The sequence below is a fragment of the Pteropus medius genome, unplaced genomic scaffold, assembly GCF_902729225.1.
Source record: "Pteropus medius unplaced genomic scaffold, Ma_sr-lr_union100, whole genome shotgun sequence".
Classification (NCBI taxonomy): Eukaryota; Metazoa; Chordata; class Mammalia; order Chiroptera; family Pteropodidae; genus Pteropus; species Pteropus medius.
The window spans coordinates 1,709,098-1,736,422 of NW_024346062.1; the positions used below are offsets into that span (position 1 = coordinate 1,709,098).

Here is a 27,325-nt window from a genome sequence, read left to right on the forward strand (position 1 = left end):
GTTAGAACAATGATGAAGAGGAGGGTGGACAATGAGTATCAGTTGTGGGCATGAGACCAACTATAGCCATGGAAATGGTAGTTCATCCCTCTAACCTCCCTCTTCTAAGCTTCCCCTCAGGAAGAGATGCCCACCAGAGCCCTGGAGGAGCTGCTCTCCTAATATGTTGTGAGTGAGTCCACACGGCATACAAGGTAAACTGTGGCAGATGTAAAGATGCATCGATCAGATCCTCTTTCAAGAAAGGACTCATTCCTCCACTTCAAGGAGTGTAGTTAGGTGACAGTCCCCAGCTGTTTGTGTCTTCAAAGTCAGCTTCAGGTTTGCATCCTATGTTTTTCTCAGGGTGGTTCCCAGTCAATGACTGAGCAAGGCCTAACCACTTCCACTCAATTGAGGGAACCTCTATAAAAACAATCTTTGCTCTGGAGCTTTAGTCCTGCTTCTGTCCTTTTTCTTTCACAGGTGTTCTCCCCCTCCCCCCGCACTCCACTCCACCAATCCCTAGCAATAAATTTTTGCATTCCTAACTTCTTTTCAGTGTCTGCTTCTGGGAGAATCTAACCACAACATATGTCTACCAGGGCCCTGAACTCAAGTTGTTCCCTGCTCCAAAATCTGGGATGTGTGACCTAACTAAACAGAACTATTTTCTCACATACAAAATTAAAGACATTCCTTTTATACCTAAATTATATGATTATTATGAGGATAAAATAAATATGTGCAGGAAAATGCTATGTAATTTGAAAATCGCTATGTAAACTTACAGTTTTTATTAAAAAATCTAAAGAGTTAAAGCATTTCCCAGATTACCTAACAATCCACAAAAGTTAAAAAAATTCAGATAATCGTTTTCAAGCCCTTTCAAAGCTAGTATGTGTATTTGTTTTTTCTGTAGCTTTATTTATTCCCAGGGAGTAATTTATACTCAGAGATCTTGCCAGACAATCAGATAGAAAACTGAATAAAGAATTGTAGAGTACTATAGTAGCCTGTCATGGGAGTTTTGGTTTGTTTCTTTTCATTTCTAAGATAACAATTACTAAGATGGAGGAAAAAAGAAACATTGAAACAACCCTTTTGACAAAACACAGTAACCAGAGTAGGGGGGGGCGAGGGATATTTAACATATGTGTAACCACCACCCATTTTCTTTAACACTATTGCGATAGGACATCATTTTATAACTATGGATAAATATTGCAATTTCAATGTACATGTAAAAAAAATTTCCTATAAAATTCTTTTAGTGTTAACTTTTAGTATTCATACTTATCTGTAATGTATTAAAAGAGATCTAGTGATCATGTCATCACTTTTTATCAAAAAACTTTTAGAAGTAAATTTTTGAGAAAATATGAGAAATTTGTCTATAATGTGCTATTGCTTGCTTAGATGGTGATATAGATTTGCAACAGGTTTTCTTTTTCTTTCTTCCTGCCTTTCCAAAGGTATATATCTGACTTGCACTTGAGAGCTGACAGAAGTTGTTACCAGCTTTGAAAATTTGTGGTTCCACATCCTGCCCAAAGTCCTTTTTTTTTTTGGTCAAAGCAGATCTATAAGTCTAAAATGTCCTGCTGAGTGACAGGGTTAAAACTTTGGCTGTTTATTCAGATGTCAGGACAACACTGAGGTAAAAGTAAGTGTGCTGACAATGCACAGTTAACCTAAATGATTTTGCATATATTTTAGAAATATGGATAAAAGTAAAAGAATGAATTACTGTTGTACTTTGCTGTGGATACAGAACACATGCAATATGTATTGGACACTAATAGGAAATAAAATGCCAATTATATATACTGTATTATAAGATCCACTAGGCAATTTTAAGAATGTGTTTCATCATAATTCAATATGAACAGCAGAATTTTTCAGATTTATGTGATTATTTTTGGCATGTGCATTCTGGGAACTCTGATAACTAAATACAACTTCAAAAGGGCTCAAGCCAGTGACCTCAAAATGAGGTTCACCGAACAGTACACAATGATGAAACCTGAAGCAATAAAACACCGATGAACTTAAATTTAAACATCACTATTTGGACATGATTGAACTTTCATTTAATTTTATTTTGTTTTGGAGTTCTGGATTGTCTCCAGACGTTATCCTTTCATATCTTAAATTGTGTCTCAAACGTGTTGGGGTAGAATCCAACAGTTAAGTTTAGCACATGGTTCGCGTAATGTTATGGAGTACTGTACTTCTTTCTGAATAGAGGACTTCTCAATCCCGACCCCCAGGGGGAACTGAGGCAAACTTACTTTTGAGAGCCTCTTTGAATGACTGGAGAAAATCGCAGTTCCTCCGCCTTTGTTTCTTTTTTCCCAAGTTTCGGAAACCACCTGTCCCGCAAGGCACACCTGTCATTCTCACCGCTTCAGACCAGGCAGCAGGCTGGTCGCCGGCTCCTTCCCGCGGGCGGAGGAGACAGCGCGGACGGAAGAGTCTGGCGCGCGGCCGCTCGCGGGAGCGGCGGAGGAAGGCTGAGGGGCGGTGACGGCGCGCGGGTGCGCGCGCCGCCGCCGCGTCACCAGCGTGCGGCACGTGCCCGTGTTTACGTCCCTCGTGGAGCCGCCGACGTCAGCAGCCGAATGGTAACATTGTGGCGATACAGAAGCGCAGAGTTTAGGAGACGCATCCATCCGTCAGGCAGCTCCGGACGGTTGAGAAGAGGAGGAGAGGCGGGGAGATCAGCCCGGACAAACGACGGAGACGTACACACCGCGGGCCCCGACCTCTTACCGACCTGCCTGGCCCCGCGGGATCCGCGCCTCACCTCCAGAGCGCTACAGTCGCAGCACCGCGGCCTCGCACTGGAGGCGGCCGGGGCGGGCGTGAGGCGCTGCTGCAGCACCGGGATTGTAAACAGATCCGGCCGCACGTGACCATGTGAACTACCTGCTCCAGCAACGCGTATTGTCTTTCCCGCGAGCCGCGCCACAAAGGAGCGTGGCGGGTCTGAGTGCGGAGGGACGGGAGAGCGAGCTAGGAGAGCCGGCTAGGGCGCTAAGATGGCTGAAGGCGCCCAGCGAAGTTGAGCCGGGGGCGCGGCGCAGCCAGCCGGCGAGTCCTCGGGCGGGTAGGGCCAGCATCGCCTCCTCCGCGGCCTGGCTCCGGAGCCACCATGTCGTTCGCGCTGGAGGAGACGCTCGAGTCGGACTGGGTGGCCGTGCGGCCCCATGTGTTCGATGAGCGCGAGAAACACAAATTCGTCTTTATTGTGGCCTGGAACGAGATTGAAGGCAAGTTTGCCATAACCTGCCACAACCGGACGGCCCAGAGACAGAGAAGCAGCTCCCGGGAGCAGGCGGGGGCGCGAGGGGGCGCCGAATCTGGCGCAGCCGCGTCCGACGAGACCCGCGGGCCGGGCAGCCCGGCGGGCAAGGGGAGGCCCGAGGCCACTGCCTCTGCGACTCTGGGAAGGAGCCCCGGACCCCGTAGGAGCCCGGCCTGGGCGGAAGGCGGCTCTCCCCGGAGCGCGCGCAACCTTCGCGGAGACTCATTGTTGCGGAGTCCGGCCGGCAAAGGGGCAGAGAGCCCTCTCAGGAGCCCAGTGCGAGCCAAGGCCAGCCCGGTCCGGAGGGGATCTGAAGGCAGAGATGTGGGGGCCGCCGCTGTGGCATTCCCGCCGGCGCCCAGGGAGGCCCCAGTGACCTCGGTGCGGGTAGTGAGCGCTGGCGGGTCGGTCTCCGAGGAAATCGAAGTGCTGGAAATGGTGAGGGAAGACGAGGCGGCCCCGGCGTCCCTGGAGCTCTCGGACGCGGAGCAGCAGCCACCCGCGGCTGAGCTGGAGTCCGCGGCGGAGGAGTGCAGCTGGGCCGGGCTCTTCTCCTTCCAGGATCTGCGCTCTGTGCACCAGCAATTGTGCTCGGTGAACTCGCAGCTGGAGCCGTGCCTGCCGGTGTTCCCCGAGGAGCCTTCGGGCATGTGGACCGTGCTGTTCGGAGGCGCCCCGGAGATGACTGAGCAGGAGATAGACACTCTGTGTTACCAGCTTCAGGTCTACCTGGGCCACGGCCTAGACACCTGCGGCTGGAAGATCCTCTCCCAGGTACTCTTCACTGAGACCGATGATCCTGAGGAGTATTACGAAAGCCTTAGCGAGCTGCGGCAGAAAGGCTACGAAGAAGTGCTTCAGCGGGCCAGGAAGCGCATCCAAGAGGTAAGATCCTAGTGTGGGCTCCGGTCATCGCTTTGGGTTACTTATTACCAAAGGCTGGAGCCTCGGTCTGGGTTGTGCACAGTTGAGACACTTGTTTTTCTAGATAAGGGAAAAGGAAGACGATTGGGTTCTTATGACTCTGTCTTCCCCTTCATTCCTTTCAGTGGTAGGAAAACCGTGGGTTTCCTTAATTGGCCTTCTGAAGGACCTTTGATGTCTTTAGATTTCCTCTCCCCATTTATCAGATAGATTCTATATAGTAAGATCTCTGTTTACGTCTCAGTACTGCCAATAATATTAGAGCCACTCTGAAAAAAGATAGCCTGTAAAAGAAAAAAAAAAAAGCTGCATGTCCCTGAAGCTCTTTCCAGCAATAACTGCCCAAGTATTAACCCTGGTGTCATTTCTTTGTGTCATGCTTATTTAGCCAAAGTAGTTTGTCTTATAGAGCAAAGCTGGTCTGTTTTTACCTCCATATGTAGTTTAGCAACTTAGGCAACCTTTAAATTCATTTTTCTCCAAATGAGTGGTCTGTCCAAATGAAAAAGCACCAAGTGACAATTGGATGCATTTCACTCTTGTTTCAGGGAGAAAAAAAGGTCCTGGGCAGGAATGTTTAGTACACTTTTGTATCTGAGAGTAAAAGGAGTGCAAAAGCTCCTTCAAAGTAATCCTTAAAAGGAAATATGGGGGAAAGGTTTGAGTGGGTATACATAGGGAGCTCTACAGTGCCTAAGATATGTATAATTTGAGGTCATGCCTAGTTAACAACTTCTGAAGGAACTTTATTAAAAAGTATTTTAAGATATACTTAGTTTCCCTTAGTGGACACTAACATATAATTTCTCAAAGCAATTTATTATTTTTAATATCAGTACCAGTTGAGATTGGACTTGGAGTGGGGAATGCCTCTTTTTATGGTGTTTATGTTCCTAACATTGCGTTGTCATCTGTTAACCTTACCTATATAATACTTGAATCTTGCTATTAAGGCTAGAAAGCTGGAGCCTTCTGGTTTCCTAGTAGACTATTATTTTTCTTTAGTAGACTCGAAGACTTAGGAAATAATTTTCTCACTTATCTCATAGTACTCTCACAACTTCCTTGAATCCAGGTTTTCACTCCTTCCTATTAGTTTACTTAATGCTAAGCATCACCCACCCATAATATGATCCTAGAGTTCTAGGGAGCTGTTTTATTTTCTTTTTTTATCATCTCATTTCTGAGTCTGTGTTATACCTAAAATTGTTTTTGGAAGTGACAGAAATCTTAAATGTCATATATGTATTTTCTTTAGAATTTTGCTAATATTAACCTGGTTTTTTTTTTTTAAAACTGCAAGGACAAAGTGTTTCTTATTTTATTTACAGATACATATTGCATTTTTAAAAAATTATGTTTTTTAATTTCTAAGTGATATAGGCATGTGGTTTTAATTTTATTGATAACACAAAAAAACTTATTTTGTCAGGTTTTTAAATTCAAATTGGGTAAAAATGAGGGCTGTCAAAAATATAGTTAATTGCAGTTTTTTAGAGCTCTTTCATGGGGTAATTACGTTTTTTAAAAAGAAAGCTTTTCTAATTAAGATTATACTGACCATAATATTTTATTCTCTTTAACAGAGAAAAATTTTAACTTTTAAAGAGGATTTTGTATTTTGGGGAACACTTCAAAATAAATGAAATTCATTATAAATTCATTGAACATTAATACATAAATTTTGGTGCTTCATTTGACTCTAACAGTATTTAAAAAACAACTATCAAGGACAACAAATAGGTTCAGTTATAATGCCCACCCTGATTTCTACTGGAAAGTTATGTTTAAATTATGAGGCTCAGTAGGGGGAAAGGGTGGTATGATTAATTAGTGATGTCTGCCATGGGCATGATAATGGGTGTTTAGCACACCAGCCATGTACTCTTTTATCCATACCAAGCTGCTTACATTCCTTGCTATCATAATAGTTTTCAGTAACCTTTTTTTTAGGTAAAATTTTTATGGAACTTGTGTCATTTTATGTTATTCTATTGAGTGTAGTAATTACATCTAATTCAGTGTTTTTATATTCCCAATTCTCAAGTTGACTGAACTTGAGAAATTGACTATAGTTTTAATGCTAGGTATGTGTGGTAAATCAAACACATTCTTAGGACTATGTTGCTTAGAAAATTTAGCTCATGTCTTTCCTTTAATTTCTCTGAATCCATTTCTGGTCTTTTTTCCTGCAGAATTCCTTTTCCTATCTATTTAAAGGTTTCAGCTTAAAGACACCTGTTTTTGTTCAAAATGGTCAGTAAATGGTTGAAAGAATTTTTTTTTTTTAATAGAACAGACTGTACAAATAGATTGCAGATTTCTCAAGGTCACTGGCCTTGACAATATCTTAGAATTTTCTTCTTTGCCACCCCTAGTTCAGGGCCACACATCTTGTGAGCATTCTTAATATTTGTGGACAAAAGACACTAGACTTTCTTTTTAATGTTGCAAGAATTTAAAGGATTTGGAAGAAGTGTCCTTTTAATGTAAAGTTGTGGGTAAATAAATTTTTATAAAATGATAAATGTAAATTATTCAAGGGACCATACATATAAAAAGTAGGAGAAAAATTCTCTTAAAACTGTAAATAGCTTCCTAAATAAGGGGTCTTTATCTGGGGTTGGTGAATTCCCTGTAAATAGAGGGGAGTTATAGATGGACTTTAATGGGCATGTAAAGTTTTACATGTATAGGCATACTTGCATTTTTGGAGAGAGGCTTTGAATTCTTAAAGGTGTTTTTCAAAAACCTTTGAAACTGCAGTTTTAAGTTATGTGCTTTGTAAATTAGCACACAGGGCTGGTGCGCCTTGCAAACTCTATTCGAGTTTAATTTTTGGAGTACATTTATGATTAATTATGGGATTATAAGTACTCTGATATCCTTGTCTTGCGAAATATTGAAGAATTAAACCTTAAGTTTTCGGCTAAAAGTTTTTATTAATGATTCACAAATTTGGTCATCTAATTGGAAATAATAGCTTGTGAGGAGCCACAATTTATACAGTACTAATGGGAAATTATTTTTAGATGACATAAGAATTGTATACCAGTTAGGACCTCAATCTTGAAACAAATGTAATGTGAAATTTATTATATGGTAGATTTGTCGTGGACTTTTACAAGGATTTACTGCAAGAAGTCCTATTTATACAGCAGGCACTCAATCCCTGAATGAATCAGGTGCCACCAAGGCCTCATGAAATGGTTTCAGCAGTAGCCCTAGTTGTTGGTCAGAGCTGAGGATCGTATTATAGTGTGTTTGCATGAGTGATCCATACTGTGGCTTACCTTTGAGGGCCTGGGGTTTTGTAAATAATGGTTTCTATATAAGGACAGCTATTCTTGAAATGATTATTTGTGATCCTTTAGATAATAAACCTTAACTATGATGGTAGGCTTGATTAATATCTATAAATGTGTTCTCTTTGGAATTTACTATGTTTGTAAAACTGTCCTCAATATTAACTTCTTTCCAGTTGATTTTAATTCCTTTCCAATTGAAACCACTGTACGAGAGCAGCATGTGCTTTCAAAAGTAGTCATGTAAGGCACACAGTAGCCAGAGCCTACCTAGGGTTTGGAGTCAGAAAGATCTGGATTCGAATACAGACTTACCACTTCAGTGAATTGCTTAGTTATTTAAACTCTTTAAAACAGGGAAGTGGGGAAAATACTTAAAGGATATCTTAAGATTTAATTAAGACAATATGAAAAAGTGCCTGACAAAGTGGCACTTATAAAAGGAGACTTAGAGGAAGTGTTAATGTTGACTTCCTTCATATAATAAGAATTCTCTACAGTTTTCAACTCAACACTTCTTTCAGGGAATATAACTAATATTAGCTATATAGTTATTGGGAGCTTCAAATTACCTATCTCCTTTCATCCTCCCCACTGTCTTTTGAGCTAAGTGGTATTTTTATCTATTTTGCGGAAGAAGTTGAGATTTAAAGATGTTACGCAGATTTGGCCAACGTTAAAGCAGCTAAGGAGTGACCAAACTCAGATTCAAACCTAGATTTGTCTTACTCCAAATGTGTTCCTTTTCTGCCATGCCTAGTTTCCCTGAAGACATTAGAAGGGATGTTCTCTACTCCTGAGAAGGGAAGAGTGACAATGTTTACAAAGTCTAGTCCAGTGATGACTTTTAAATTAAGATAACTCATTTGTTTCATTTCAGATTATGATAGGCATGGTATGGGGGCAGAGTCTTCATCTTGTGTTTTAGAAGAAAAGAAGTTGCCTAGGAGTGCAAGGATGGATTTATATATATTAAGACAGGAGTGCCCAATCACTTTTTCCTTTGCACCTTAAAATGGCTCAGCTGTAAACAACTCCTGACTTCTGAGGTTATTTAACAGAAGGGGCAAGTAGCTATAGAAAGACTGCTTATGTATATGTGCTTATTTGCGGGGTGGGGGAGTTCACATGTCTCTTTTCACTTTTTAATAGTCCACAGTCTGCTGCCTCTGAATCTGACCTGTTTCCTCAGTTGTTGATAGGAGAAAAATTAAGTCGCAAGGTTAAGAGAATAAACAGTGAAGGCTAAATAATAGTTCTTGATGCTATTTGTTTTTTGGTAGAAGTGGTGAAGTTCATTTGGCTTTTCAAGTTTTTTGTGGGAGACTGTTAATACCAATTAGCCTTAACATAGTGTCTAAGTTGAAACTGACCTGGAGCAGAGAAGGATTCATTCAGCAAAAAGCTAGCAAACTTTGTTTTCTTAAATGTGTGGAATTGCCTTTTTATGCTTGTCTTTGAATTTAAAAGTTTCTATGGTCATAATATAGACAGTAATATAATATATGGGCATTATATAGCATGTAATAGACTCTTTTCAGACTGTTTTATAGAATAGGCTCTGAAACAAAAAGAAGCCTGATGGGCTAGATGTTTTATAGAGAAGAACAGTCTTAACAATAAATGTATGAAGTTCCTTTAGTGATTTGGAATTTTATTTGTAACTTTAAGGTTTAAGGGCATGATGGCTTGGGACTTAGTTTATTCAACAAATATTGGTGCAGTATTTCAGCCTGCTTTCTTAACCCTTGGACTATCTTCATCCCTGTAGAAAGGCTGATGAACTTAATCATTGTCAAATTGAAATGCATGATTAATGTCTCATCACTTGATAAAAACATTAACAGTGGCTGACTGTTGACTGTTTTTGGAAAACCTTGATTATGTCCATACACTGTAATCAACAATGTTGTCTGTGATTAGAGAACCTTGTAATCTCAAAGGAGGCTAATTTAAATTTGTGCCTACATGTAAATACATAAAGCTCTAATGTGAGATGGAATGCATCTGTCTTTTTTATACAGACTCATTTATAAAAATATAATTTTCCTATAACCATAGGAAGAATAAATGTTATACCAATGCTTAAATATTCTATTGTAAATTCTATTTTATATTAAGCTTGCTAAAGGTGAGTCGATTTGGACTGTGTGATAATTTTCCTTAAAAGTCTTCACAAACATATGTTATATTAAAGAAAATTAATTTTCTTCCCCAAATATTTCTTAATACATTTCCCCCTACAGTAAAACTAGGGAATTTGGTATATTCTAAGCTAAGATCTAAAATCTACTTCCTCCCTCTCACTGTTTATTCCTATTTTAAGCAATTAATCCATATCTCAAATAGTTAATGTTATCCTCCTCTTCCCCTCATAACTTTACTAAATAATTATCTTACTGGATAATTATCTTACTGGATAAATTTTTTTGTGGGAGAGGGGGGCAGTTAAGGATGTTAACTTGTTTTATTTTTATTTGGAAATTTTGCCTCCTTTTTTTCTTTTATATTAGGTAATGTGAATTTCGGCATTGAGATTGCTAAATGAAAATAAAAGGTTTATGACAAGTGGAGTTAAAGAAATGAAGCGTTAAGAGACACGGGCCTAGAGTTAACTTTAGAGTAGCAATATTTAAACTTGAAAAATTCATGGGAATGAGTAACATTCATTATTTTAGTAAAAGGAAATTATATGCCAGCTTATAGTGAAGCTGTGTAAATAGTGTGTTATAAAGTCTCTAGCTGCCTGGAGGACCTTGGAGTTGGCTCTTAAGCAAGTTTTACTCTATACATTGAGCTTGTGAGACCTGAAACTTGCAATAAATGTATTTTATTTATCATGGTGGAAATGATCTTCAATGAATTGGATAGGGGAACAGATATTTCTTATATGAAGTATTCAGCATGTTTGTGAGTTTGCTAAATAAAAACTGGAAGGAATTCCAAAATCGAATTGTAATTTTTTTCTCTTTTCATCTCGTCTGACTACACCACTCCTCGCTTACTCTTTTTGATTTTCCCTTTTTCAGTGAAATACTTATCATATTTTCAGTTATCCTAGAATTAAAAGAGTAGTATCGTTCCTTTAAGCAAAAAACAATAGCCCTGGCTATGAGTAGGGACATATAGGGCAGTGAGTGGTTAAAAGCTTAAGTTAGGCTGCCTAGGATTCACACCTTTTATCTACCTTATACCAGCTACCTAACTTTAGGCAAGTTACTTAGCCTCTATCTCTGGTTCTTTTTCTGTAAAGTGGCATAATAGTTGTATTATGGCGGTCCTTTTCAAAATCAATTTTTTTTCGATAACTCATATTTTCTATATTCCCCTTTTGCTTGTAAGCATCTCGGGCAATCTCGATCACAGTTGATTTGGAAATATTCCAACTGAAATAACTATTAAAGAAAATAGTAAGCATTAACTAACCTCTGGAAACCCTTATAAATGCCTTTAAGTCTTATCCTCATCAATCATTTATTCAATAAATCGTTTTTATGCCGGGTGCTAAGCATACCATAGGAAACAAAACAGCTCCCTTCTTTAAGCTTCCCTAAAAATTCTGTCATGCTTTCTAAATCAGCTTACTTTTTTTAAGTGCTGGCGTTTCCGACCAGTATTTTTTATTTTCTGACCAGTATTTTAATATTTGCAAAATGTTGTATTCTAATATTTTTCATTGCACATTTTAAATTTACCTTTGGGTAGTCATTTTTGTGGGCTGTGTGGTTAAGAAGTCCAACCACCACTTAAAATATCATCTTTATGGAAAAAATAAGACAGACTTAAATGTGCCTTTAGGGTACAACATGTTTAATAATAGACTTTTCTCCCCCTCTTTATTATTAGTATATTTTTCAGATAATCCAGAATTTTATTTTTTATGAAGAGAAGTTAGATATTTGCATATGCTAATTTTTTACATGTCAATTTACTTGAAAATTACTATTCATGTTTGGTTGGGAAGGAGTGGAAAATTAATCTGGTTGAAGACAATTGGACATACCTTTGGTGTTTTCTTTGTTATTATAAATAGTATAATTATTTCTTATTCTGTATAATTATTGGGTTTTGTAAGTGTTCTTATTTCAGGGAAAGTCAAACACTTTGGGGTACAGGGTCTAGATGGTTAATGTAGATTTTGCTTTAGCTGACCTTTGAACTGTATGTATAAATATAGGTAAGCTGTCTAACTGAAACAGTCTTGTAATGTTCATTTTTTGAAATGTGAAGCAATTATAGAAAATATGTGCCAGGCCTACCCCAGTCTTTACTGAAGAACAGCACTGTTATTGCAAATGATTTTTTCTGGAGATAATCTTAAACCCTTTTTGCAGCTTAATGGCTTGAAAAGTATACTAGGGCTGGGTATACCAAAATACCTTTATGGTCAAGTTAGCCATCTTGGAAAGTGCAATGGAATAATTGGTAGAGGAAAGGTTACAGCATATCACTGTTATGCCATAGGTCATGGTTTTTGGAGATACAGTTTTTGAGTTTTTATAAATTGTTGATTTTTATCAGTTTCCTATGTAATATATGAGTAGGTTGTTTTTAAAACTCGTGCTTGATTCTGTGTATGTTTGTTAAGATATTAAGTGAAGTTTTACTCCTGCCCTGTGGTCATCTGGTCATCCCCCATCCCAAAGCTCTAGTCCTGCATTTCCAATTTTCCTTTGCACCTGAAAGTCCTGCTGTTTTCCTGTCTGTTCTGTTTATGCAGAGCACATCCTCTACCTGCCATCCCATATTTGGTCTGTAGCCCTATTTGGAGCAGCCGCTTTTCATCTGAGTCTTTGCTATTTCTTTGGAAATGCTTTGCTCTCATCAATTCCCAGAACTATTTAGTTCTTCCAAATCTGGTGTGTGTTGGTTCTTAGAAGCCATTGATTATGACACATGATCAATTTTGAGACAGTTTTTTTCATTATGGGCAAAGTCAAAGCTATGTTTTATATACATGTTCATTTGTAAATGCACACCAATTCAGAAACGTTAAATATGAATTTTAGAACTGAAGAACTGTGCATTAGTTACTGCTTTCCCATGTTGCTCCTGTTTAATCTCTCACTGTTTCATCACTAGACTGCTTTTAGCTTTCTTTCCCCCATGTCTTCCTTGCAATGTAGACTTTCTATACCTTGTTCCTGAACTGTTTTAAAGCATTACTTTTATTTTTCACACTTTAATACTCACCTCTCCAGCTCTAACACACACACACACATGTACACACAACACACACACACACTTTTGCACGCACACCACACACCTGCACACACACACACACACACAGCTCTCCCTCACCTTCAGCCCCTCAATGAACTCTTCCATTCTTGTAGACAGAGTACTGATTCCTGGCTTTCAGGGTCATCCCCATTTTGGTTAGCCTGTCAGTCTTAACTCTTTCTCTTCTCTACATGGACCTTTCTTATTCTTGCCAATCTCTTTTACCCATCATTCACTGAATTCACTGTACAAGACCCTCTCACCACATCCCTCTGACCCCCCATGTCTTGCTTTCTTGCTTGTCTAAGTTCTACCTTTCTTTCCAGGGCCAGATCAGATGCCCCTCCCATGGAAAGTCATTTTTGACCACTGTGAGAATTCATAGGAATTTCTGTCAAAAATTCAGAGATAAGAGAGATCTTAACGTTATATACAGCTCATATCATTATCCATAACTGCTGCTCTGTGTTTTTTTCTTTTTGGACACTACCTGCCCTTTAAAATATATTGTAAATCTCTAAGAGACAAAGATGGATTTTGTTATTGTTTTCTAATGCTCAAATTCCCTAGTGCTTCTTTACACAGTAGGTGCTCAGTAAATGTTCTTTGAACTGCTTTAAAGTTGGCTTTTGTAAGGACATGTTTGGGTATAGCTAACATTTTAACTAAAGGCATATATTTCTCCAAGAGTAAAATGAAGTCAAATTTACCACTTAGCTGTGCAGTGAAGAATCTGAAAATCAATTTTTAAAGTATCAGAATGAGTTATTACTGTCAATAACCTTTATACTTTCTAAAATTGGATTTCAGAATTAACAGTTATTAACAAATAATCAATGATTAACATAAACATATAATAAAAATGATTTAACAGTTTTACGAAACAGTAAGAGAGTTGAGCAGTGTGCTTTGTGGAAAATTCGTGTAGCATTGGTCCTTACTAGTCAGTTGAGGAAACAGACCAGATAGATCTAAGGGGAGTTCCCAGAGTCACAGATCCAGTTTCATTGCCAGGATAGGCCTCTACCATTTAAGCTGCCCCAGTGCTAGTCCTGAGTCACCCCTTTTCATAAGCAGATAATTATTTGTATGTCTTAATAACAATTTAATGGTGGAGATATAACTTGCAGATTTTATTGTTTTGTTACACATATTTCTAATTAAGAAAAAAATAAGCATTCAATTTTGGGTTTGACACATTAGAGAAGAAAGTTATGAAACTATGCACAAGAGAATTAAAATTTTATATCTAGGACTTCAAAAATTAATCCAAGATCTTCAAGGATAGTAGCAGTCCTATAATCCAGAAGTCAGAGAGATGACCCTTGAACTAACTCTAATTGACAAAGTACAGGATGGGAACTCCATAATTAAACATAGTAGGTGTCTTCTTCCTCTCCTCCTGTATTTGTAATTGGTTCCTGGGCTGGAAACCAAATTTGAATACACTGGGAAAAGAAGTGGCACAGGGTGGTTTTGCAGTTTTTTGTTGCAGTGATTATAGGGTCATAAAAAAAACTTTTTGTTTTTAGCTGTTTTACTCCTTTAAGAACCTGATAAAAGTGGTGGGTCCTTGCCCTAGAGATATTTCGCAATAAACAGAGCTTTGTTTCAAATGTTGATAATTGAGACCTTATGAGTTAAGAGCCTTGTTCTTGTCAGGATTAGATAGGAGAGGCATAGGAAAAAAAAAAGGTCTCTTAGGGAAGCTAGAAAGAAAGGAAAGGGAGAAGTGTTTTACTTATTAGACAAATATATTTAATTCATGTTTTATACAATGCTGCTTCATTTCTTTTAAGTGAGTCAGTAGAGCAAACTAACTTTCTAAAATTGCATGAGAGATATGTCAGCTTTCGAAGCAGAAATAATTCCACTCTACTTTCTAGGCCCCTGTTCCTCTGCATCTCTGTTTTCCTTTGCATCTCTGTATTGTGTTGGTTTTACTTGAGCCCTTGTGAAATCATCCTTTGCAAGCATGTAGTATTCTCATTCAGATCCTACATTCTCATTCTTTGTCCATCAGTGAGTCTTCTCAAATTTAGCAAACCTGCATTTTCCACATTTTAAATTCAGGTTCTCCCTATAATCCTAAATAATCCTACTCTTTCTAGTTTCTTTCTACTCATTTTTTTGTGTGTGCATTGTTTATAGCACCTTGCACATTGCACAGTTTATATGACCTGCAAATGTCAGTAGTTCAGTTTATTCCCTGGATTTCATCAGTTTGATTAGCAAAGTAGAAAATTAAATTATGTTATTATAATAGGTTAGTGGTTATGTTCTTTTACTAGTTGAATTCTTTTATGTGGATTATAGGAAATGGTTTAGATTTAAAAGTCTAATGCTTCATAACTATCTTTGGAAATTTTAAAATGCATTTTCTTTAAGATTATTTGCAGATACTTGGATTAAAATAATTGCTAATTGAAGCTATAATTGGTTTAAAGAAATCTAATATTGGGAAAACGTGAAACTTTATAGCAAAGAAGACAAATTAATAAATTAGTGTTAGCTGAGATGCCTTGGGCTTCTCTGCAAGAGTATTAAGTTGCTGCATAATAGCTTTGTAAAGTACTATTCCGTTTGAGGATAAAGGACATGTGGAAAATAATATATATGTTAATATTTGAATAAAATAACTGATTTTCTTGTTGATTGCACATAGCTGTGTAGAGTAGTATTGTGAATTAATAAACATATAATGATTTAATGTTTTTGTGTTCGGGGAAAACAGTATCTAAACTGTTTAGTGCGTTACACTTTAGTATCTCTGTAAGAAGAGCTCAAAGAAGCCTAGTGTCTGAAGATTGTCTTACTGTTGAATTGCGGCATTTGATCACTTGTAAATGACTTGGGGGAATTTTGTTATTGAGAGATGTTGCTACTGTTTGGGCTTTTTCTCATTCTTTTAACAGTTTTGCTATTCCTAAAATTGGTAGAAAATCCTTGTCTCAAAGAAAGTGTTCCATTTTCAAGTGGAATAAAAGATACAGGGTTTCTGTGAATGTACATTTTCTTGTAAGAAGAGAATTATTTTCTTAAACTATAAAAGCATAGTTTATAATTTATTGTAAAGACTGTCATTGTGGCCTTTTTTTGTTTGTTTGTTTTACACATTTTCTTGTTCTATTATTTCTTAATCTGGTTATTATGTTTTTGATATGCTGCAGTTTTGAGGTGGTAAAGCTGTGGTGGAAGTGAGTACCTACCTTTGCCACCAGTTAGAATTGATTTCTGGGACTTGAGAAGAGTGCTGTCATTAGAAATTTATCATTGACACAGCTGCTATTACTTTCATAATCCTTTTCAATTGTAGCTTAAAATAGATGATTCAACACATGATTTATCTACTTATGAATAATAAGTAGGTGGGCACAGAAAGAGAAGCATGTATTATTTTCTTATTTTTCATACCTCATCTTTTGGAAAAGTATGTATGGTTTTGGATATTGTGGCAAAGGGGATAATTTAAATTTCCTTTTTCATGTGTAAGTCAGTACCTTTGAGGTGGAGGAATAGAGTATAAAACCTTCTTTAAGACATGCAGATGACCAACAGGCACATAAAAAGATGTTTAACATCACTAATTATTAGGCATATGCAAATCAAAACCACAGTGAGATATTACCTGACACCTGTTAGAATGGCTGTTATCAAAAAGAAGAAATAACAAATGTTGGAGAGGAGGTGGAGAAAAGAGAACTCTCACACTCTGTTAGTGGCATTGTAAATTGGTACAGCCACTGTGAAAAACAGTATGGCGGTTCCTCAGAATATTAATAGAACTATCATATGATTCAGCAATTTCTCTTCTGAGTATTTATTTGAAGAATATGAAAACACTAATTCAGAAAGGCATATGTACCCCTTTATTCATTGCAGCATTATTTATATAGTTAAGATATGAAACAGCCTAAGTATCCATTTGATAGAATGGATAAAGAATGGACAGAATGGATGGATGTGGTACATACAGTTGACCCTCAACAATACAGGATTGAATTGTGTGTGTCCACTTATACAAAGATTTTTTTCAATAAATGTACAGTTGGCCCTCTGTATCCCTGGGTTGCCAATTTGTGGATTCAACCAAACACAGATCGAAGTCAGCATATTTGATCTGAGGATGGGAATCTCCGTATGCAGAGAGCCGACTGAAGTTACACAGATTTTCACCTGCACAGGAGGTTAGCCCTCCTAACTCCCCCGGCTCCTGCCATTGTTCAAGGATCCACTGTGTATACAATAGAATACTACTTAGCCACAAAAAGGTGAACTGTTGCCATTTGCAACAACATAGATGGATTTTTTTTTTTTTATGGTGACATTGGTTAACGAAATCCAGTAAGTTTCAGCTGTATATTTTAACAATAAGGCATATGTATATATGTATATATATACACATATATATGTATATATGTATATATATTTATATGTATATATGTATATACATATATGTGTATATATATATTTATGTATATATACATATATGTGTATATATATATTTATTTACATTGTATGTTCGCTTCCCGTAGTTAGATTTCTTTCTGTCACCACATATTTGATCCCTCTTACCCCATCTGCCTCCTCCTGCCTAACCCTTCCTCTGGTAACCACTAGTCTGTTGTCCATGTCCATGAATCTCTGTTTGTCACTTTTACTTTTGTATCCCACATAAGTGATATCATGTGATTTTCAACTTTTTCTGACTGGCTTCTTTCACTTAGCATGATTAACTCGAGGGCCTGGATGGATCTTGATATTTTGCTAAGTGAAATAAATCAGATTGAAAAGGACAAAAATCACATGATTTCACTCATATGTAGATTATAAAACAAAAAGAAAGAACAAAAACAAAAGCCAACTCAGATACAGATAACAGATTGGTGGTTACCAGAGGGAAGAGAGGGTGAGGGGAGAGCGAAATGGTTAAAGGGGATCACATACATGGTGACAGATGGAAACTGGACTTTTAGTGGTGAACACACTATAGTGTATACAGATATCAAATTATAATATTGTATACCTGAAACTTGTATAAGTTTATTAACAAGTGTTACCTCAATTAAAAAAAAACAAAAAAAAAACCTTCCTTTAAAAAATGTATGCATTTACTTTGATAAATCATGATTGAAAAAAGTATAAGTGATATGTAAATCTTCTCTCCCCCAGCCTCATTTCCCAGTCTGTGGTTCCCCTTCTCAGAAGTAACCACCTGTAAGAGTTTCTTGTGTATCTTCTAGATTCAGTCACGTATACAAAGATATGTAGGACATATATACTCCCTACTTTTTAAACAGCTCAAGCGGTAACATACTATATACTCTGATATATATCTTAGGTTTTTTTCCTCTTAACAGGATGTATTTTTTTAAGGGTTAAATAATATTCCATTAATGGATTTGTTTTGATACACAGGGTTTTTTTTCCTGACCTTTTGCTCTTCCTGTTAAAATAAATTATCTTTTCCACACGTGAAAGTATATCTATAGGATATATTTCTATAAGAGGAATTGCTGGGTCAAAGAAAATGTGCATTTTGTTTAAATTGCTTTCTCTTTTATCTCCTTTTCAACATAAGATTGTATTTTCAAAACCTTTTTGACTTACCCATGAAAAGTTTTAGTTTATAATTTATTTTACAGTTCTCTTATGAGTGAGTTTTCGTTTGTTCAGGGGACATTTCTGTGAACCATTCCATTCTTCACTGGTTTTTAATTGTGTTATTTGACTAAGGAAATTGTCTATGTGTTGCAGGTATTTTTCCCTTTATTATTTCTCTGCTTTATTTTTTTATGCCTGCGTAGCCAGTTTAAAGATTTTACAGCAAAGTTTAGTAGTCTTTTTTTCTTATAATTTTGAGTCATGCTTTAAAAGTCCCTGTGATGAGATTATTTAAAGCAAAAACAAAAACCCTCATTTCTTCTACTTTTATTATTTTGTTATTTCAGTTACTCTTCACAGTTACCCTTCTTTATAAAAATTTTTTTTGCTCTTTTGTCCTCTTATTCTTCCATATGAACTTAAATTGGGCTTTTCTTATGCCATAAAATGTCATGAGGCTATTTTTTAATGTGTGAAATTTATGTTAATTTAGTAAGAACTGATATTTTTATTAGTCTTTCATTTACTTACATTGTTTTTGTCCCTTTTAACATTTCTTTACATGGCTCTTAATAGATTTAAGTTTGTTCCTAGGTGTTTTTCTCTCTCCCTTTTTTTTTTCTTTTGTAAATGGAATCTTTACTGGTTATTGTTTATATTTACTATAAAAGGACAGTTGGTTTCTGCATAGAAATTATAACAGCTTATTGAATTCTATTTCTATTGCAGTTTTTCAGTTTATTCTACATTGGATGCGTAATTGCCAGTTTTCAAATTAATAGGCAGAATTCTGTCAAAAGAACCAGAATATCTTCATGATCATTTTATTGTTTCTTCGTAGGAGTAAAAGACCAGCTTATAATTAAATAAACAACAACAAGTAAGCATGTCATCATAATGAAGAGAGTTAATTTGATGGTTTTAATGGCAGTTGCCTTTAAACATCCAACTTCATCGAATGGCCCATGTACTAGAGATAAGAACCTAGCCCATGCTGGAGATAAGACTAGGCTGACTTTGTCAGTCAGTACCTATCTCAGTACCTATCTTCACATGAAGGTCATTCTGTGATTGGCTTCAGTAGTAAAGGTTTTTGTTGTTATTCCTTAGAATAGATACAAATGCTTCTATAGAGAACTAAACCATGAGAAATGGGATTTTGGCTTTATTTTAGTTTAGTGCTAATTGATCTAATAATATTAAATGTAGTGAGTCAGTGAGAAAATTATATCCAAGATAAAAGTTATGTACCATAATTGTATGTATTTGAAAATTGAACACATAATTTATGTAACTTTACAGAGACTTTTCCCTCACATTATAGTTAATATGGGAATATTAAGGTATTGAAGCACTGAAGCAGTGCTTCTCAAACTTTGACATGCATACTTATCACATGACGATCTTATTAAAATTCAGATTCTGATTCTTTGGGTCTGGAGTCGGCACTGAGGCACTGAGGTTCTGTATTTTTAACAAGTTCCCAGATGATGCTGGTCTTGCTGGTCCCAGGCCATACTTTGAGAAAGCAGGTACTAAATGACCATCACTTTTATATGGTTACTTAGTAGTTGAATTCTGTGAACTAAAAATTAAACAGGATTGACCACATGCATCAGTCTTTTTTCCTACTCTATAGATGGTTTCGCTGCTTATTACAATGCACTGCATTTATAGACTCAGTGTGCTGTACTGCCTCCCTAGTGTGTATTCTCTACTTCAAGAGACATAACAACACCCTGCCACCCACTTCCTTCCATATTTCTCATTCGTGATGCTTTTATTCATGTGATTTCTCAAGTCTTGGTTTCTCTTCTTCACCTAGTTAGTACTTCCCATACTTCAAGACTAGTTCAAATCCTAGCTTTATTTTTTATTATTTATTTTTCTATTATTATTTTTAATGGTAGCAGTATGATTTATTAAGCAGTGCCTTAGTACAGGCACTAGGGCCTGCCCATGGTGCTCTTGATGTATAAAGCCCAGATGTTCTGCCAGTTCCTTTTGAGCAATGACACCAAGAAATTGACAGCTAAGTGGATGTTGTACACAAGCTCATCATCTGTCATCTTCATGTGGCCAACAAACACTGTCAGACACAGCACCTTTTTTATCTGGAACTTAATGGTGGATGTCACTTCATCAACTTCGGCCACCATGTTCTCATTGTGGGTCAGCAAGGAAGGGAACTTGCTTGCCTTATTCACTCCTGGGCCCAGGATTCGTGGGATCTGCTTGATCAGAGACTCTGAAGCCAAAAAGGCATCATACTTCTTGGCCAGCTTCTTGACCAGTTTCTTATTCTTGTTGAGTTTTTTCAGTGTCTCAATATCCATGTGGGGGGAATATCCACAACTTTGGCCTCGTCACAGTGCTGCTGGTGCCCCAGAACACATATGGAGAATTTTGGGTGGGGAGTAGACTTAAGCCTGACAGTGCCAGAGAAGCGTTTGTCCTTCTGAGGATCATAGTTCTTCAAGGTGATCTGCAGCTCTACTCTTTCCAAAAACTTTCAGCGCTTGCGCTGGTTCCAGTGTAGGACTTCCTGCACCGCCTCGTGGAGGGTGTCGCAAGAGACTTTGCTGCTCCTGGTGCCTCCCACCGGCAAAAACCGGAAAAGAGCAAATCCTGGCTTTAGAACACCTTTTTCAACTACATTAGCCCACTCTGATACATCTTTTCTCTAAACTTTTACTGTCTTTTACAATCATCATTTTACTTTTATGTCTATTGGTTGATTTCCCTAGTTAGATTGTAGACTTCTTAAAGATAAGGTCTATCTTGGACTTTTTGCCTTCTCTACATGACCCCTCCTCTTGGATCTCTAAAGAGCAATGTGGACAGTTTCTCTGAATCTATTATCTTTGCCTCTGAAAACCTGTTTCTATTCCTGTGTTCTGTCTCAATGATTGCCAGAAACCTAATAGTCATCCTTAATTTCCTTTACCTTAAATCTGGTCTTTCACTAAATTCTGTTCTTTTACTTGGGAAAGTATTCCCTGATGTTTTCCTGGAACTAGAGAGGTCTTTGAAGGAAAAATAAAACAAAACAAAAAAGCAAAATCCCACTTGGCCTGGCCTCTGTCCACATCTGTAAATCATTTATGTATTATTAGTTGTGAAAATCACTAATGTTTGAATTGATTCTTTTTTTTGCACTAGTTGACCTCTGTTAAAAACAAGCCAATAAACAAAACCAACAGCCAAAAACCACTTGTTAATAAAGCAGAAAGACATTGGTCTGATCACCTTATAAAACAATAGGGCTTAGCAGTGATGAAAATGAGTTTTAATTGGTTATTATGGATTTATTTTTTAAACATTTTTGGTTTTATTTTAAAAATTAAGCACATACTCAGTGAAATATAAAATTATGTCTTTAAATAGGTTTGTATCATTATTTTAAAATTTCTAGACTTTGTTTTAGCTTCAGGTTTATAGAATTCTCATTTACTCCTTTCCTCCTGCCCGCAGTTTCCCCTGTTAATTATATCTTGTTGTATGGGTATAGTACATTTGGTACAGTTGATGAACCAATATTGATACCTTATGATTAATTAAAGTCCATAGTTTATATTAGGGCTCAATCTTTGTGCTATACAGTTCTCTGGGTTTTGACAAAATGATAATGCTGTGTATCCACCATTACAGTTTCATACAAAATAGTTTCACTGCTCTAAAAATTCCATGTTCAGTCTATTCATTGGTGTGTACCAGTGCTCTCCAACTGCTGGCAACTAGTGATTTTTTTTTTTACTTTCGCCATATTTTGCCTTTTGCTAAATGTCATATAGTTGGAATCATGCAGTATGTAGCTTATTCAAATTGGCTTCCTTTCACTTAGTAATATGCATCTAAGTTTTCTCTATATCCTTTCATCTTGATAGCTCATTTCTTTTTATTGCCAAAATTTTGCTGAGAATTTTTGCTTCTGTGTTCATGAGAGATGTCTACATATAGTTTTCCTTTCTTGTAATATCTTTGGTTTTGGTATTAGGCCAGTGCTGTCCTCATAGAATGAGTTAGAAAATATTCCCTCTGTTTCTGTTTTCTTGAGGGGATTGTAGAAAATTGGTATAATTTCTTCCTTAAATGTTTGGTAGAATTCACCAGTGAACCACCTGGACCTGGTGCTTTCTATTTTGGAAGGTTGTTAATTATTGATTCAATTTCTTGAATAGATTTAGGCCTATTCAGATTAACTATTCTTGTTAGAGTTTTGTTATATGGTACATTTTAGGAAATTGGTCAAATTTGTCCTAAGTTGTCAAATTTATGGGCAGAATTGCTCATAATATTTTTTTTTATTCTTTTAATGTCTATGGGATTAGTAGTGATGTCCTCTTTTTCATTTCAGCACTGCTTTCACTGCATCCCAAAATTTTTGAAAAGTTATTTTCATTTTCATTTAGTTGAAAATATTTTAAAATTTCTCTTTTTCTTTGACCCACGTATTATATAAAAGTGTATTATTTAATCTCCAAGTATCTGGGGCTTTCCAGCAACCTTTGTTAGTCATTTCTAGTGTAATTCCATTGTAGTCTTGAGAACATATTTTGTATGTTTTTGTTATTTAAAAATTTTTTAAGTGTGTTATGGCCCATAATGTGATCTGTTTTGGTGAGCTTCAGAAGAATGTGTATTCTGATGTTGTTGGGTAAAGTAATTAATAGATGTCAATTATATCCAGTTGACTGATGGTGCTCTTCAATTCAACTGTGTCCTTACTGATTTTCTGCCTGTTAAATGTGTCCATTACTGATAGAAAGGTCTTGAAGTCTCCAGCTATAATAATGGATTCATCCCTTTCTTCTTGTAGTTATGTCAATTTTCACCTCAGGCATTATTCCTCATAGTTATGTCAGTTCTCAGGTATTAGGCATGTACACATTAAGAATTATTATGTCTTCTTGGAGAATCAGCCCTTTTGTTATTACATAATGCTCCTTTTTATCCTAATTTTCCTTGCTCTGAAGTTGGCTTTATGTGAAATTAATATAGCTACTCCAGCTTTCTTTTGATTAGTGTTAGCATGGCATCTTTCTCCATCTCTTTACTTTTAATTTATGTGTCTTTATATTTAAAGTGAGTTTCTTCTAGATTGTGTATATTTGGATCTTGTTTTTATATTCACCCTGATAGTCTCTGACTTTTAATTGTTATAGTTAGACCATTGATGTTTAAAGTGATTATTGATACATTTAGATTAATATCTACTATATTATTATTTTCTGTTCTTTGCCCTTTGTTTTGTCTTTGTTTTTCGTCTTCTGATATTTTTTTGCCTTTGGTTTTAATTGGGCATTTTATTTTTGTCAATTAGCATATCAGTTATACTTTTAAAACTTTCTAAGTGGTTGCTCTAGAGTTGCAGTATATATTTGCTACTAATCCAAGCTTTCTTTCAAATATGTAGTGCTAAGTTCCTTATAACAGGGTATTTCCAATTCTTCTCTCCTGTCCCTTATAACATTGCTGTCATTCATGTCCCTTATCAATAAGCTATAATCATTCAGTAAATTATGGCTGCTATTTTGAACAAACTATTATGTTACATCAGTTAAGAATAATAAGGAAAGATGTTATTTTACCTTCATTTATTTCTTCTCTAACGCTCTTTTTTATCTAAAGCCGAGCTTCTAACTTATGTCATCTTCCTTTTTAACAAATTTCTTTTAACATTTCTTGCAAGACAGGTCTACTGACAACAAATTCTCTTGATTTCTGTTTATCTAAGGAAGTCTTTATTTCTTTTTCAATCTGAAGGTAATTTTGCTGGATACAGAATTGTAGGTTGGTGGGTTTTTTTCTTTTCAACTCTTACTTGAATGGTTTCTAAAGAGAAGTTTAATGTAATTTTCATCCTTTTATAGGTAATTATTCCCCACTTCTTGAATATTCTGTTCTGTTTTTTGTATTCTTTTTCTCTTTGCATGTAAGTTTTGGAAGTTTCTGTTGACATTTCTTCAAGTTCACTGACTTTTTTTCCTTTGGTTTTCAGTCTAATGGTAAGGTAAGCAGAGGCTTTTAAAACTTTTTGTTATAGTGTTTTTGATTTCTAGCATATCCTTTTGATTATTTCTTAGTATTTCCAACTCTGCTTACAATACCCATCTGTTCTTGCATGTTGTCTATGTATCCCATTAGATCCCTTAGCATATTAATCATAGCTATTTTACATTCCCAGTCTGATAATACCCACATCACTGCTGTATCTGATTCTGATGCTTGCTCTGTCTCTTCAAACTGTGTTTTCAATATGCCATGTAATATTTCATTGAAAACAGGACATTATGTACTATGTAAAAGGAGCTGAGGTAAGTATGCCTTTAGTGTAAGATTTTGTTTATCTGGCTAGAAGTTAGACTGTGAGTTACTCTGGGCAATAGCTATAGGTATCAGAGGCTAAAATTTCCTTTGGTGTCTTTGTTTTTGTCTCTCCTTTGTTTTGAGTTTCCCTAATTAGTTCTTTAATAAGTTCTATGGCATGCAGTTTTTCATTTGTATTCCCCTGTCGTTGTAGTGGTAAGGTATTAGGGGGTGAGGAAGTGCTAATTATAGATCTATGATTAGGTTTCAGTCTTTTAGTGCACCTGTACCCTTGGGCTCTCACCTTCACAAGTGTTTCTCGGTTCCCTCCCCAGCTCCCTCCTTAGGTGAGAGGTCTAGAGTTGGGCATTCCTCTTCCCCTAGGTCAGTTCGGCTCTGGTAAAATAGTTTTTCTTGAGAGCAGGCCTTTTTAAGAACAGATTATCTCGTGCATATTCCAAAATGGCTACTTTATCCCTTACCTTGCCAGAAATACAAGAAGGTTTTCTCTGATTTCGCTGTGAGAATCTGGTAGAGTTCATTGAGGTAAAACTCAAAAAAAATGTCATGGCTCCCCTGGAGACTTTAACTCTTAAACTAATCCACACTGAAACTCTAACAATCTATCAATTATAGTTTAGATTTTCCTACCCCAGTATTAGTTCCCACAAAGGTTTCTGTTCTTGTGCTTCTGCCCCCATGAGTGGTGATTCTGTTTCTGCCTGTCTTGCCAATTATAGGGGAAGCAGTTTGCTCTATGACCTCAATTCTATGAAGGATTTAAGAAGAGTTGTTGATTTTCATTTTGATTTAACTTTGTTCTTAATGTGGATGGGAGTGATGACTTCCAAGGTTCTTACATGGCTGGACTAGAAAATGTCCTGTGAGTTTTGATAGGTTGTATTTTCATTAACCAGTTCAGAATATTTTCTTAATAGCTCTTGTGATTCATTCCTTTGACATACAGGTTTTTTAATAAGCATGTTTAATTTCCAAATGTTTGAGGATTTTTCAGATGTTTTAATTCACTGTGATTCGAAAAACATAAATCCCATTTAGTCCTTTTAAATTTTTGAAATTTGTTTTATGGCCTAGCATGGTCTGTCTTGGTACTGAATAACATATTAAAAAGAATATATTTTGCAATTGCTGAATGTATTTTTCATAGATGTCAATTAAGTTAAGATAGTGTTATTCAGATCTTCATTTTTACTAAAATTTTTCTAGTTCTGTCAGTTGTTAAGAGAGGCGTGCTAATATTCCAACTCTTTGAATTTGCTTCCTCCTTTATTTAATTTTGTCTATTTTGCTTCATGTACTTTGAAGCTCTGTTATTAGGCATATACAAATTTATGATTTTTGTCTTCCTCATGAATTGACCCTTTGTCATTATGGAATATTCTGCATTATCTGTGGTAATACTCTATACATTGAAATCTACTGTATTTGAAATTAATGTAGTCCCTCCAGCCTTATTATGCTTTACTGTTTGCTTTATACTTACCTTTATATTTAAAATTCATCTCTTGTGGTCTTGCTTTTTTTATTCTGACATTCTCTACCTTTAAATTAGATTGTTTTAGTCAATTTACATTTAATGTAATTCTTGACAAGGTTATGTTTAAGAATGTTTTCTGTTTGTAGCCTCTTTTTCCTCTCTTTCTTGCCTTCTTTTGGGTTCCTTTAATATTTTTTACAATTCAGTTTTAATCTATTGAATTCAAAGCTATACTTCTTTGCATTATTATTCTTTTAGTAGTTGCCATAGATATTATACCGTATTTATTAAAATTAATATTGTACCACATTATGTTGAATATAAGAACCTATGTGTCCATATAAGTTCCTTTCTGTCCAGTCATTTATGCTATAGATGTCATATGTATTTTTTATAGTCACATACATTATTAACCCCACAGTATAGTATTAAAATTTTTGCTTTAAATACATGTATTTTATAGAAATTAAGAGAAAAATAGTCTTTTATATTTCCTCATTTATTTACCATTTCCAGTATTATTTATTTTCTGAAAATCTAAGTTTCCATCTGTATAATTTTCTTTCAACCTGAGGAAAATAAATTTTTCATAGTGTCAGTCTACTGATAAGTTCTCTTAGTTTTCATTTATCTGGAAATATGTCTATTTTGTCTTTGTTCTTCAAGAGTAATTTTTTGGAGGTATGGAATTCTGGATTGACTGGTGTTTTTTTTCTTCTTCCTTCTTACGCAGCGTTTTAAAGATGTCACGTCACTGCAGTCTGTTGTCCCATCATTTTTTATTTGAATTCAGCATTCAAATATATGTGTTCCTCTTTATGTGATGATGTTTTCTTTGACTATTTTAAAGATTTTTCTCTTTTCTCTTTGATTTTCAGTAATTTGACTACGATCCTAGTTCTGGATATCTGCTTGGGACTCTCAGAGCTTCTTGAATATGTAAATTGATATCTTTCACCAAACTTGTCTTTTTTGGCCATTATTTCATGAAATATTTTTTATCTCATTTTCTGCTCTTCTGGAACTCTAACTAAATGTATCTTAGACCTTTTAGCATTGTCCCATGGATTCCCAAGGCTTTGTTCATTTTTTGCTCTTTTTCAGATTAGATATTTTCTTTTAGTCTGTCTTTAAGTTCATTGACTCTTTTTGTCTTTACTGCTATACTATATA

The 27,325-nt window shown here is 36.1% G+C and overlaps 1 protein-coding gene across 1 annotated transcript in view; it reads left to right on the forward strand.

The window, feature by feature from the left end:
• Window positions 1–2,589: 2,589 nt before the first annotated feature.
• JMY (junction mediating and regulatory protein, p53 cofactor) overlaps window positions 2,590–27,325 on the forward strand; it is an 80,440-nt gene continuing 55,704 nt past the window's right edge. The window contains 1 exon segment of the mRNA XM_039874899.1: window positions 2,590–4,174. Coding sequence (XP_039730833.1) covers window positions 3,137–4,174 — 1,038 coding nt within the window. The 5' untranslated portion in view covers window positions 2,590–3,136.